General features: G+C 43.6%; 1 protein-coding gene across 3 annotated transcripts; it reads left to right on the plus strand.

Annotated features, from left to right (window-relative positions):
* Positions 1-2,981: 2,981 nt before the first annotated feature.
* meak7 (MTOR associated protein, eak-7 homolog) lies at positions 2,982-9,112 on the plus strand. 3 transcript variants are annotated; one of them, XM_021569405.2, is made up of 8 exons: positions 2,982-3,088; positions 3,347-3,509; positions 3,848-4,081; positions 4,182-4,326; positions 4,485-4,883; positions 5,069-5,187; positions 5,376-5,555; positions 6,857-9,112. In XM_021569405.2, the coding sequence occupies exons 2-8, from the start codon at positions 3,351-3,353 to the stop codon at positions 6,977-6,979; spliced, it is 1,359 nt and encodes a 452-aa protein (XP_021425080.2). In that variant the 5' UTR covers positions 2,982-3,088; positions 3,347-3,350; the 3' UTR covers positions 6,980-9,112. The 3 variants fall into 3 exon arrangements, with proteins under 3 accessions (XP_021425080.2, XP_021425086.2, XP_021425092.1); XM_021569411.2 differs by having other exon boundaries at positions 3,024-3,183; XM_021569417.2 differs by lacking the exon at positions 2,982-3,088 and having other exon boundaries at positions 3,372-3,509; positions 3,798-4,081.
* Positions 9,113-13,809: the final 4,697 nt, after the last annotated feature.

A 13,809-nucleotide genomic window follows, 5' to 3' on the forward strand; every position in this document is an offset into this window, starting at 1 on the left:
AGATCCCCCAGAATGCCCTAGCTGCACCCTCCTTTCTTTAAAGGAGAGGTAACAGCGGTGGGTGTTTTTCAGGGTAGATCTGCTTCTGGAGGACGCCATGTCTGTGTTAGCCTCAGGTTCTGAGGCATCATATGATGACGGCGCCTCCGGAGATGACGAGGATGTTGGGAAGTGTCTGGGTTTTTCTCTGGAAAAACTGAAATGACCCCCTCCCTAGGGAGAGCGAGGGGAATTTCACATCCTTGGGTGAGGAAGAGACGGGCTCTGAGTTCTCAGCAGCCCCCTCCTATGCAATGGCCTCTCTGCGCTCTGACTTTACAGGGCTCATTGAGCGGGCCATGAGCTGTCTAGAGATTGCACTGCCCCCATTCCCCCCAGCCCAGAGGTGGATATGATGATGGGTGACTCTTACTCTAGACCGAGACGGGCGGCTGTGCCTTTGGCACCTGCCATACCCTCACTCACAAAATGTGTGGAGGGTGCATGGGATTCGCCTTTAACAGCCAGGGCGCCGGCGAAGGCGTACATCCCATTGGCTATGAAAAGCCAACTTTACTTCTGAAGTGCTGACCTGTTGCACCCTCGACAACCAATGTGATTATTATTATTTGACCCTGCTGGTCATCTATGAACATTTGAACATCTTGGCCATGTTCTGTTATAATCTCCACCCGGCACAGCCAGAAGAGGACTGGCCACCCCACATAGCCTGGTTCCTCTCTAGGTTTCTTCCTAGGTTTTGGCCTTTCTAGGGAGTTTTTCCTAACCACCGTGCTTCTACACCTGCATTGCTTGCTGTTTGGGGTTTTAGGCTGGGTTTCTGTACAGCACTTTGAGATATCAGCTGATGTACGAAGGGCTATATAAATAAATTTGATTTGATTTGAACCAACAGTGAAGCCACCGTCAGCAGGCCGAGTAACGTTAACTGTTGGGACTCTAACACCAACATTGCTCGTCCGAGCCGTAAATGGCTGAGGTAGGATAGGATTTTGTTACTCTCACCTGAGGGAGACGTGCCCTCATGAGAGTCGAGTCTATGTATATCCCGAGGTAGATCACCTTCCGTGAGGGGTCAGGTGACTTTTCTCCTTGTTTAGGGTGAGGCCCAGAACTCTAATGTGATTCAAGACGTCCTTGTGTCCATTGTGGTCTTGTTCCTGAATGGGGCAGACTATCCAATCGTCCATATAAGGCAGTTACTCCTCCAGTAGAATGTACCACCACAGCAAAAGGCAAAGGCCGGTGGGCCAGCCGAAATGCTGCAGTATAGGTGTCCACCATGCAATGTGAGAGTCCAGTCGAATAGGCCCTAGCCCAGAACTCTCTTACCATAGTAAACAGAAACTGATAAAGATTTTGAATTGCCTGCACAACACACTGGGGGAAGCCCTTAGTTCACCCACAACAGCAAGAGGGGCGTATATGGACAACTGTAATGACAGGTTAAGTGTCTGTCAGACAGAATCCTTGGCCAGAATAAGGGGCTAAGATGTAGGTTGACACATTCAGTCAACCAGGGCGTCAACACTAGAAGACCCTGGGACATTTGAGGCGCCAGAACTATAGCGGTGGCCAGCATCGGAACTGGAGTTCGTAGCCTTCCATCACTGTATTCAGTAGAACTATAGCGGTGGCCAGCGTAAAGTAATGTAACATAACTATAGTTAACCCAGCAATATACTGAAACCCTCAGTGTAATAGAGCTGAGTTGTGAGTTTCCAAGGGAAACAAACTAGGATAGTTACTGTATGTACTATAAAGTAGCGTAACAGAAACTATCGAGCACCAACCCCGCTACGCATTGTGTGAAAAACAGCAGTGTAATAGAGCTGTAATGTGAGTTTCCAGGGGAAACCAGGATAGTTACCATCTTAACTGTAAGTACAACAGACTAGCTAGAATACACTGCTGGTCTTTCCAAGGGAAACTAGGATAGTCACTGGAAACTAGCATAGTTTCTGTATGTAACCTACTGTAATTAGTGCAACATAAAAACGAAGGTAAACCCAGCTACACTCTGTGTGAAAAAAAACAGTAGTGTAATAGAGCTGTCAGTGTCCAATTAAGGGATAGGTACTGTCTGTACTGTAAAGTAGTGCAACAGAATTATAGTAAACACAGCTACACACCGAAACCCTCAGTGCAATATAGTTTCCATGGGAAACTATAACTGTCTGTACTGTAAAATTGTGTAACAAAAACTATCGCAACCCAGCAACTGTGTGAAAAAAAACACCAATGTAATCTAACTATGGTTGGGCTAACATAAACTCAGCCCAATACTGGAAAATGAAGCCAATTGTAATATTACTGTGTCTAGTACACACTGGGCAATACTGTATAGAATAAAACCTACAGCATCATCCTTCGTCTCATACACTATCTGAAGGTGAGGAGACGTGAATGGCTGTACCTTTTCATTTTGGAAATAACTAAGCCATCAGTGTAATGTACTATGTTTATAGTATATACTGCATAAAGGTAACGATTACTATGGACCCACAGTATCAGTCTTGGTCTCATGCACTATCTGAATAAAGGAGATGAGACATGAATGACTGTAGTTTTCCTTGTGGAAAAATAATTAATCCAACAGTGTAAATTGCCTGTGTTTACATCCTAGATAGAAGCAGGCCATTGGCTGGCTTCATCACAAGGGGTTTGTACGGAAGTTCTAATTGGTTCCAAGTTTATCAGTTCGGCAAATTTGCTTGAGTAGACACTGTTAAAATATACCTTTTATGAGAATATGTGCAAGAATGGAAGGTGCCAACACATTTTATAGTCATCATAAGTATGCTTTACTATCATATACAAAAAACAGCTCCTCCCTCGACGGGGATCGAACAACTTCACGTTTTTCGGTTTCGGCCCAACACCCATTCCCCTAATTCCAGATTGGAGGAAACTCATATGACGTTGGACCAATCATATCATTATTTTGAACTACCAGCCAATATAATTGGAGTCTGTTGATTATCGGGTATTTCGATTGGTGTTCATCTTCGCCCCCTTATTTATACCAGGAAGTGTATTGTGTTTACATAGTGCCCCTGGAATGAGATAATTATCCTCTTTCAACAAGGTTAGCTAGATGTTTCATATTAATTTAATTGCCACGTTGTTTGTTAATAGATAAGTAAATAGCTATAATCATCATATCGAGCTAGCTAACGTTAGGTAAATTATGTCACCGACACCTAGCTAGCAGTCACGATAGCTAACTTTACATCAGATCAGAAGCCCTGGATGCTTCAAGCCTTCAGACAGTTTCAACTCGTGCTCGTTTTATTGTCGATGGCTACCGACCTATCACTGATAGTGTTGTCCAATGTGCACACAGGGCCATGGGGAACACCGACAGTGTTGTGGTGCAGAAACGGCTGGCCCGTTTTCGCCCAGAGGAGCGGCCCGTTGTGGAGGGAGTGTTCGATCGGCTTCACGGCGCCAGTCCAGCAGGTGGCGCTGGAAAAGCAGGGAAGGTTTTAACGCTGGGCATGTTGAAGGTGAGGGTGGAGTTACTATGATGATATTACATTTTATTTATCAAATCGAGGATATCTAATCAGTTAACCTCCAGAATGAAAATCTTGTTTAAAATATTGTAATAATAAATAATAATACAAATATAATAAATAATACAAATATAATAATAGAAATAATAATACAAATAATACAGAAATATGTAAGTTCTCGCGTTGCAAGAAGGTTAAGATATGTAATAACTGTAATAACAATGTGTAGGAGGTGTAATAACACATATATATGTAATAACTGTGGTTATTATTTTGCAGATATTTAACAGTACCAGTATGGGAGATATAACATATCTTCTGTCCTGTAGCCCTGTATGGGAAACATTGCCTCAGACTCTATGATAAAGAGGGTCTATGCTGGGATGTGTAGCATGGACCCCGGAGTGGCCCCTCCTCCCCCTGGGGCTGGGGTGAGTCGGGAGCAGCTGGTGGTCTTCTTGGCCGATGTCCTGCGAGGCACTGCAGAGGAGCGAGCGCCCCTTTTCATGGCAATGGCTCAGGGGACAGGGACAGGTGTTGCCACCTGTGACCAAATAATAGAGGTTAGTAGACCCTCAGAAGGTCTTCTGCAAGTGCTCCTGTGTTCTTAGCAGAACATGCATTTTTAGCTCTGAACTCAAATTAATTTGGCTCTGATTTCAGTTCTTGCAGGACCTGGTTTCTGCTGTGGTGCAGATCATCATCCAGAAGAGTCGTTTGCAGGGCTGGAAGCCAGAGCGTATGGCTGACGGTTCCATTGGTGTTAAACTATTGGCTGAACAGATGAGCTCTGAACTAAAACCCTCAGGTAAAGGGATGGAAGGATAATTTACTGATGAGGTTTTCAGAATAGAGTGAATAGGAAAGGAGATAAATCTTGCTCACCCAGATTTCATATTTTTAATAATTTATACATATTATTGTATCAACAACAAAACCTGACATTCTGTCCTTCCCTCCTCTCAGACCAGCGTACCTGTGACGTCCCATGTTTGGAGGACTGGCTGTTCAGAGTTTCCAATGTGGCCATGTACATGGACCTTCTGATAGGTGAAGGCCTAAACGTGGGCTTAACCTCCCGTCCCCCTCCCACCCTACTGCCCCCATGCTGGGAAACCCCTTGGGAGAAGCTGCGCTGCCTGCTGGACCTGCCCGTGCTGATGTTCCTCACACCACAGTTACCTGATGGGTACAACATCCCCTGGAAGCTGCTTTTCTCCACTCAGCTGCACGGGGAGAGCTTCACCAAAATAGTAGGCAGCTGTAAAGGCCGCGGGCCCACCGTGCTCCTGATCAAAGACACTAAAGGACACATCTTTGGTGGCTTCGCCTCCCATGGCTGGGAAGTAAAGCCTCAGTTCCAAGGTGAGAGTGGTGGTGGATGGAAGTAGCAATCGGGAGAAACAGGCTCACGGCCTACTGAGATTGCTGCAGAGATATTTAAGCCCTTTTTTGTAATGTATGCTGACATATACAGTATGTTGTCCATCTCTATAATCAGTGCTCATCTCTGGATGTGTGTGTTTGTGACTGGATTGTCTTGAGTGTAGGAGACTCCAGGTGCTTCCTGTTCTCAGTATTCCCCTGTCTACGGGTGTACACCTGCACAGGATACAACCAGCACTACATGTACCTCAACCAGGGCCAGCAGACCATGCCCAACGGCTTGGTGAGACACCCCACTACTACACACATCTCAACTACACAATCTCACCTGAACATTTTATTTTACAATCTGTTACTATAATTCTATGTGAAGTACCACACAAGTAACTACATCATATTAACTACCACATGCCTCAATAGTATTTTATCTTAACCCAAACAATGTCATTTCTGTAATTTGCTTATGATCAGGGCATGGGTGGTCAGCATGGGTACTTTGGCCTGTGGCTGGATAGTGATTTTGGCCGTGGGCATAGCCGGGCACGGCCTCGCTGCACTACCTATGGCAGCCCTCAGCTCTCTGCTGAGGAGGACTTCACCCTGGACTCTCTGGAGGTGTGGGGGGTTGGGAAGCCCCCTGAGGAGGAAGAGGTCAGTATCAACCTGGACAACCACTGCCTTCTTACTCCTTTGATCCCATTTATTTCATCTAATATTTCATGAATTCTTTCTCTTTTAATGCTGTGCCTGTATCAGTGTGTTCCTTATTTTTACCTGCAGGTGGAGATAGAGGCACATTCAATTAATTATAGGAAGTAACTTACCACATACACCAAACGTTAGGAACACCTTCCTAATATTGAGTTGCACCCCCACCCTTTTTCAATTCATCTGGGCATGGACTCTACAAGGTGTCGAAAGCGTTCCACAGGGATGCTGGCCCATGTTGACTCCAATGCTTCCCACAGTTGTGTCAAGTTGGCTGGATGTCCTTTGGGTGGTGGACTATTCTTGATACACACATGAAACTGTTGCGTGTAAAAAAAACAACAGCATTGCAGTTCTTGACACAAACTGGTGCGCCTGGCACCTACTACCAGTGATGGAAAAAGTATTAAATTGTCATACTTGAGTAAAAGTAAAGATACCTTAGTAGAAAATGACTCAAGTAAAAGTGAAAGTCACACAGTAAAATACTACTTGGGTAAAAGTCTACAAGTATTTGGTTTTAAATGTACTTAAGTATCAAAAGTAAAAGTACAAGTATAAACCATTTAAAATTCCTCATATTAAGCATGGTTTTCTTGTTTTTTAAATTCACGTGTAGCCAGGGGCACACTCCAACACTCAGACACCATTTACAAACGAAGCATTTGTGTTTAGTGAGTCCGCCAGATCAGAGGCAGTAGGCATGACCAGGGATGTTCTCTTGATAAGTGTGTGAATTTGACAATTTTCCTGTCAAAATGTAACAAGTACTTTTGGGTTTAAGGGAAAATGTATGGAGTAAAAAGTATATTATTTTCTTTAGGAATGTAGTGAAGTAAAAGTTGGCAAAAATATGAATAGTAAAGTAGAGATACCCCAAAAAACTTTGAAGTATTTTTTTTACTTTACACCACTGCCTACTACCACACCCTGTTCCAAGGCACTTCAATCTTTTGTCTTGCACATTCACCCTCTGAATGGCACACGTACACAATCCATGCCTTAAGGCTTGAAAATCATTCTTTAAACCTATCTCCTCACCTTCATCTACACTGATTGAAGTGGATTTAACAAGTGACATTAATAAGGGATCATAGCTTTCACCTGGATTCACCTGGTCTGTCTGTCTGTCATGGAAAGAGCAGGTGTTCTTAATGATTTGTACACTCAGTGAATATTCATTGATTTATTGTATTCATGACTTGTCATGAGGACATCAGTGATGTTGGGGTGTTTTGTTGCAGGGAGCGACAGAAGGCAAGAGGAGTATCCTGGATGCAGACCCTGAGGTTCAGGCCATGATGGAGATGGCAGGGAAGACCCTACACAGCCAGGGCCTCCGAGAGCCAGAGGAGAACAATGGATAATGAGACATGTAGACATGACATAGATTTGTCACAGTTTCTTCTCAGACAAGACATGTCAAGAAGACATTTTGTAGAAAAGAGTGCACTAATTACCTAGGGGCCGATTCTGACCCGAGTTAAGCGAGCGTGAATCCCCTTTTTCTCTACACTTATTCTGACCTTGAACTTAAGCATGAGCATAGCATGCTATTCACCCACTATTATTTTGGGTTGGAGATCGAATAAGTGTGTCTACAGGTATGCTGTATTTTGACCTTGACTTAATTCCCAAATAATTTCACCACCTTTACGCCCAAAGAACCATGAATAAGGTCTAGCGAACCTACCGCTTCCAAGTGGAGAAAGCATCTACTCTAGCCATAACAGTATGAACCCGACACATGGCGCAATACTTGGTTGTGTCATCACACAGTTCCATGGTTAGTGCAGGCAATAGATTAGGGTATAGAACTCTATTGTACACTTTTCTCCCTATTGTAAATCTATGTACAGTACACTAATCTTCCAAAATCACAATGGGTTGAAGACTTGAATGTGGCAATTTTCAGAATGAATCAAACCACTTTTCTTTCGTGAGTAAAGGCTCTCCTAACCTGTTCTTTTATGATTTATAAATACTTTCCTAAGCCTAAATAACCTACAAGATCAGAGTATTTTTTAAATCTACTAATTGGTGTTGAAACGGAGACAAATATGTATATATTTAGAGCGCTTTCTTTCATGATCCCTAATATTCTGAACCCGTTCTCTTGATCCATTTTAGTGAGTCTGTGGACAAAATTCTAACTAAGGGGTACACCGTATTTAAAGGGATGGCTTAAGATAGACGTACTGAACCCTATTGAATGAAAACTCCACACGAAAATCTGTTGGCCAACAAGTGGGAGGGTTGTCAGCGGTTAACCACACCGGCAAAGCTCGTTCGTTACAGTCTGAATACCAACTACTGAGAAGTGTGTAAAAAAAGGCATGTGTAAGGAAGGAGTAATTTCCTAAATTGGAATTGGGCACCTAACCCCATAAATATTTGTTTTGTTTATCTTTGTGTGTGTGTGTGTGTGTGTGTGTGTGTGTGTGTGTGTGTGTGTGTGTGTGTGTGTGTATATGTATATGTGTGTGTGTGTGTGTGTGTGTGTGTGTGTGTGTGTGTGTGTGTGTGTGTGTGTGTGTGTGTGTGTGTGTAGATGGTTAAGTCAGATTTTTTTATCTGTGTGAACTACAGGTACTATTGGCTACATTAACTGAACAGGACACCAGGTGTTGCCCACTCACATCAACCTTTATCTTCTCAAATCAAATTTTATTGGCCACATAAACATTTTTAGCACTTGTTATTGCGGGTGTAGCGAAATGCTTGTGTTCCTAGCTCCAGCAGTGCACTAGTATCTAACAATTCACAACAATATACACACATCTAAAAGTAAAATAATGGAATTAAGAAATGTATAAATATTAGGACGAGTCTGTCTGAGCTCATGTGAACAAGTATTTAAAGAAATATTATAATTGATTAATCATTTGTATTGTCATAAGTCATTGTTTAGCTTTGATGGCTTTTTATTCCAAAGTGTTTAGTAAGGATCCTATATGTAAACATTGTTTTTCACCTATAACATGAATGGTATGTAAAACCTTTTTATTTTTAAGTATGACACTAGATAGACATACTGGCTAATCTACTTCTTTACAGCACCAATAAATGTAAACTTCCAGGAGGCAACTTACAGTAATGAAGCCTACATAACCTACTCTGGCGGTTCTCTCATTCACTGTACTGCCTCGCTAGGTTTAGTACTCTGGTTGGCTGATCTCGCCTCTTCATATTTTTATGCAAATGATGAGGGAAAGTGACGCTACATACGCAAATCAGCAGTTTCATTTCCATGTAGACGCAGTGAATGGAATAGAACAAGAGGGTGGCTTCATAAAGTAAAATAAATAATAGATAATAGATCATAGATCAGACATTTCCACAACAAAAAAGGCTTATTGTAGTCACTGAGCATTTGTTTAATATTAGATATTGACTTCAGTATGTAATGGTGTGTATGTAATGGTAATAATAATATTTACGGTTCATTGGTAAATACATTGAAATTATGAAACTATTAAATAAACTATCAGTTGATGTTTCTCAAATTGTTATCTCTGATAGCGGTGCAGTGCTAGCCTTGTACAAACCATCCTGCTCTCGCAAGGATTATTTAAGATACTCTCAATACTTTGAAGAGGTAGGGTTTCGGAAGATGGGCCCGGACTGTTGTCCTAGCTTCATGGGGAAGCTGGTTCCAACTTCCACCAATGCGGTGCCAGCTGGCCAGAGGTGGCAAAACGGAGTACTTGGATTGAGGTATAGGGTTTGAGCAGAGCTTGGAAGGTAGGGAGGGGCAGTTCCTCTTGCTGCTCCGTAGACAAGTATCATGGTCTTGTAGTGGATGCGAGCTTCTACTGGAAGTCAGTGGAGTGTGCGGAGGAGCGGGTTGACATGGGAGAATTTGGGAAGGTTGAATGCCAGCGTTCTTGATACATTGCAGGGGTTTGATGGCACAAGCAGGAAGCCCAGCCAACAGTTACAGTAGACCAGACGGGCGATGACAAGTTCCTGGATTAGGACCTGCGCCGCTTCCTGTGTGATGTATGGTGGTACTCTATGGATGTTGTAAAGCATGAACCTGCAGGAGCGAGTCACTGCTTTGATGTTGTAAAGAACGACAGGGTGTTGTCCAGGGTCACGCCAAGGTTCTTTGCACTGGAAGGGGGACACCGTGGAGTTGTCAACCGTGATGGAGAGGTCTTGGAGCGGGCAGGCCTTCCCTAGGAGGAAGAGCAGCTCTGTCATGTCGAGGTTGAGCTTGAGGTGGTGGGCCAACATCCAAGCTGAGATATTTACCAGGCACGTAGAGATGCATGTCAAGGGGGGAAGGAGAAAAGTAGTTGAGTGTCATCCGCATAGCAATGATAGGAGAGACCATGTGAGGATATGAAGAAACCGAGTGACTTTGTGTATAGAGAGAACAGGAGAGGGCCTACAACCGAGCCGTGGGGGACACCAGTAGTGAGAGTACGTGGTGCAGACAAAGATCTTCTCCATGTCGGCTGGTAGAAGTGGCTTGCCAGGTAGGATGCAATCCTAGAGTGTGCAGAGCCTGAGACGCCCAGCCCTGAGAGGGTGGAGAGGAGGATTTGATGGTTCATAGTGTTGAAGGGAGTGGATAGATCAAGGAGGATGAGAACAGAGGAGATAGAGTCAGCTTTGGCAGTGCAGAGAGTGACCCATCCCTGGTTAGGGCCAAGTACATCGTTCTGAGAGAGATAGCAAGAGAGTTGGTCAGAGAAGGCACTAGTGTTTTGGAAAGAAAATAAATTGTTTTTTTTTTTTTTACGTCAGGGGTTGAATTTTGGTTTCTTGAGGAGGGTTTCTAGTCACAGGATTTCATCTGGAGAGAGAAGGGAGAAATAGGTCAAGGTGTAGGATAGTTATGTGTGAGTGGGACCAGTGGACTCAATAGGCTGAGTAAATGAGGAGCGGATGTCATCAACCTTCTTTTCAAAGTAGTTGACCATGTCGTCCGCAGTGAGGAGGTGGAGGATTAAGGAGGGAGGAGAATGTAGAAAATTGTTTCCTAGGGTTAGAGGCAGAAACTTGACATTTAGAGTGATAAAGTAGGTTTAGCAACAGATACAGACGAAGAGAACGTAGAGAGGAGGGAGTGAAAAGATGATAAGTCCTCTGGAAGTTTAGTTTTCTTCCATTTTCACTCAGCTGACCGCAGCCCTATTATTTAAGCTCAGAATGAGTCACTCAGCTACGGAGCAAGAGGGGAGGGCCAAGGCAACCGGGAGGAAAGGGGACAGTGCAAGTCATATGATGCAGAAAGGGAATATAGTAATGTCAAAGAGGCAGAATCAGGAGACTGGATGAAGAAGGATTTAGTAGAAGGGAGAGATGATAGGATAGAAGAGGAGAAAGTAGTAGGAGAGAGAGAGAGCGAAGATTGCGACTGTGCATGACCATCTGGTTAGGGTCTGAGTGGCTAGGCTTGGAGGAGAGGGAGACAGAAAAGGAAAACAAAGTAGTGATCAGAGACTTAGAGGGGGGTTGCCATGAGATTAGTAGGCAAACAGCCTCTTGTAAAGATGAGGTCAAGCGTATTGCCTGCCTTGTGAGTGGGAGGGGACTGGGAAAGGGTGAGGTCAGAAGTGGCAAGGAGGGGAAAGAAAGAGTTGAAAATAAATTAATTGAAGGCAGATGTCAGGAAGTTGAAGTCTCCCGGTACGAAAGAGCGGTGAGCCATCGTCAAGAAATTAGCTTATTAAGATGTCAAACTCATTGAAGAACTCTCTAAGGGAACCTGGTGGGTGATAGATGACAACAATGTTAAGCTTGAGTGGACAAGTGACAGTGGCAGCTTGAAATTCAAATGAGGAGATGATCAGGTGAGTGAGGGAGAAAAGAGAAAATCTCCATTTAGGAAAAATTAGCAGCCCTGTGCCACCACTGCGACAACCAGAGGCTCTCGGGAATATAAGAGACGAGATAAAGAGAGAGCAGCTGGAGTAGCAGTGTTCTCTGGGGTGATCCATGAACTCTGCATTATTGACCGCAGATTGGCAGTTCCAAACACTGCCAGAGACCAGGAATTTCACATGGGTGGTGCGTGCAGGGTACACCAAATTAGAAGCGTTGCAGCCAAGGGGCGGGGAGTTTCTGTAAAACCCACAGAGAGAGGAGCGAACTGGGATAGAAAACACACATACTTGCTAACACTACAAAAGAGCAAAATGAGATAATCTGACAATAAATAGGTAAAATACTCAAGTGAGACAGTGGTGTGGAGCCTTCCTCCAATAGGTCGATGGAACCGTCTTTAATTCTAGCTAGGTTTTCTTCCAATTTTTTACAGATTTTTATGTGAATATTCTAAAATCTGCATAAAAACAATATGCACATTTTCCCACCAGAGATGTTTCTATCAAATTGACTTGTTGCAGATAAAAGGCTGTGCGTGATGATGTAGCACACACAAAAACAATTTTTTTGAGGGTAAATTCCCATGTACCAAATAAAAAATACATGGTAAATGGCTTTCCATCACATTTCCAACACTACTGATGGTTTTCCCACAAAAGATGTTGCGTTAGACACCGAGTGTGCCCACTCCGGTATTGGCACGTGCCCATGTATGGCCAACATGATGAGATTAATATGGAACAAAAATAAATTTTGATATTCTGTCAAATGACAGCCAAGCATTGATGATCCTGTCACCAAAATAAGATCCTCGATATTTACTGGAAAGAAGCATCAAGCTCATCACCGTGCACTTTCACCACCCTGCGAAGTTCATCATAACTTATTTCATCTGTAGCCTAATTTATAGAAGAGGCTACTTTACAGCTATAGCACTGATTGTTTCATTTATTGTGTCTTAAAACGTTCCATTTTTTTGTAGCTGTGCAAGTGGAAAGCAAAGTGACAGAGAGTGACAAGGGGGAAATCTGCTTTTAGGTTCAACTGGAGCGCAAAGGTGATGTCTTTTGTGCACCTGTAATAGTCTCTGGCGGGGGTCTTGTGTTAATATTCCTAATAGAATTGGCAGACGAGACAAAACACCGGTTGCACATCCGAATGTCGATCTAATTTCTAATCTATTAGTATGTGCATTTCCAAAATTTCCATTTGAATATTAATTTCCAATTCAACCAAGTGCATTGCACGGCTCTACCATAATGACAAAGCGAAAACAGGTTTGTAGAATGTTTTGCTAATTAAAAATGAAATTTCACATTTACATAAAGTATTCAGACCCTGTACTCTGTACTTTGTTGAAGCACCTTTGGCAGCGATTACAGCCTTGGGTCTTCTTGGGTATGATGCTACAAGCTTGGCACACCTGTATTTGGGGAGTTTCTCCCATTCTCTACAGATATTCTCAAGCTCTGTCAGGTTAGATGTGGAGCGTCTCTGCACAGCTATTTTCCGGTCTCTCCAGAGATGTTCGATCAGGTTCAAGTCCAGGATATACTCAAGGATATTCAGAGACTCGTCCCGTAGCCACTCCTGGATTGTCTTGGGTGTGTGCTTAGGGTCTTTGCCCTCTTGGAAGGTGAACCTTCGCCCCAGTCTGAGGTCCTGAGCGCTCTGGAGCAGGTTTTTTACAAGGATCTCTCTGTACTTAGCTACGTTAATCTTTCCCTCGATCCTGACTAGTCTCCCAGTCTGCCACTGAAAAACATCCCCACAGCATGATGCTGCCACCACAATGCTTCACCTTAGGGATGGTGCCAGGTTTCCTCCAGACGTGACGCTTGGCATTCAGGCCGAAGAGTTCAATCGTGGTTTCATCAGACCAGAGAATCTTGTTTCTCATGGTCTGTGAGTCCTTTAGGTGCCTTTTGGAAACTCCAAGCAGGCTGTCATGTGCCTTTTACTGAGGAGTGGCTTCCGTCTGGCCACTCTACCATAAAGGCCTGATTGGTGGAGTGCTGCAGACATGGTTATCCTTCTGGAAGGTTCTCCCATCTTCATAGCGGGAACTCTGGAGCTCTGTCAGAGTGATAATTTAGTTCTTGGTCACCTCCCTGACCAAGGGCCCTTGTCCCCTGATTGCTCAGTTTGGCTGGGCTGTAACGAATCTCTTCGTCGTCTGAGGAGGAGTAGGAAGGATCGGACCAATATGCAGCGTGGTAAGTGTCCATGTTAATTTTTTAGACTGAAAACACAAAACAAAATAACAAAGTGAAAGGAAGAAACAAAACAGTTCTGTCAGGTGAATACACAAAACAGAAAACAACTATCCACAAATCATAGTGGGAACACAGGCTACCTA

Source organism: Oncorhynchus mykiss, chromosome 2 (genome assembly GCF_013265735.2).
Source record: "Oncorhynchus mykiss isolate Arlee chromosome 2, USDA_OmykA_1.1, whole genome shotgun sequence".
In the NCBI taxonomy this organism is placed as follows: domain Eukaryota; kingdom Metazoa; phylum Chordata; class Actinopteri; order Salmoniformes; family Salmonidae; genus Oncorhynchus; species Oncorhynchus mykiss.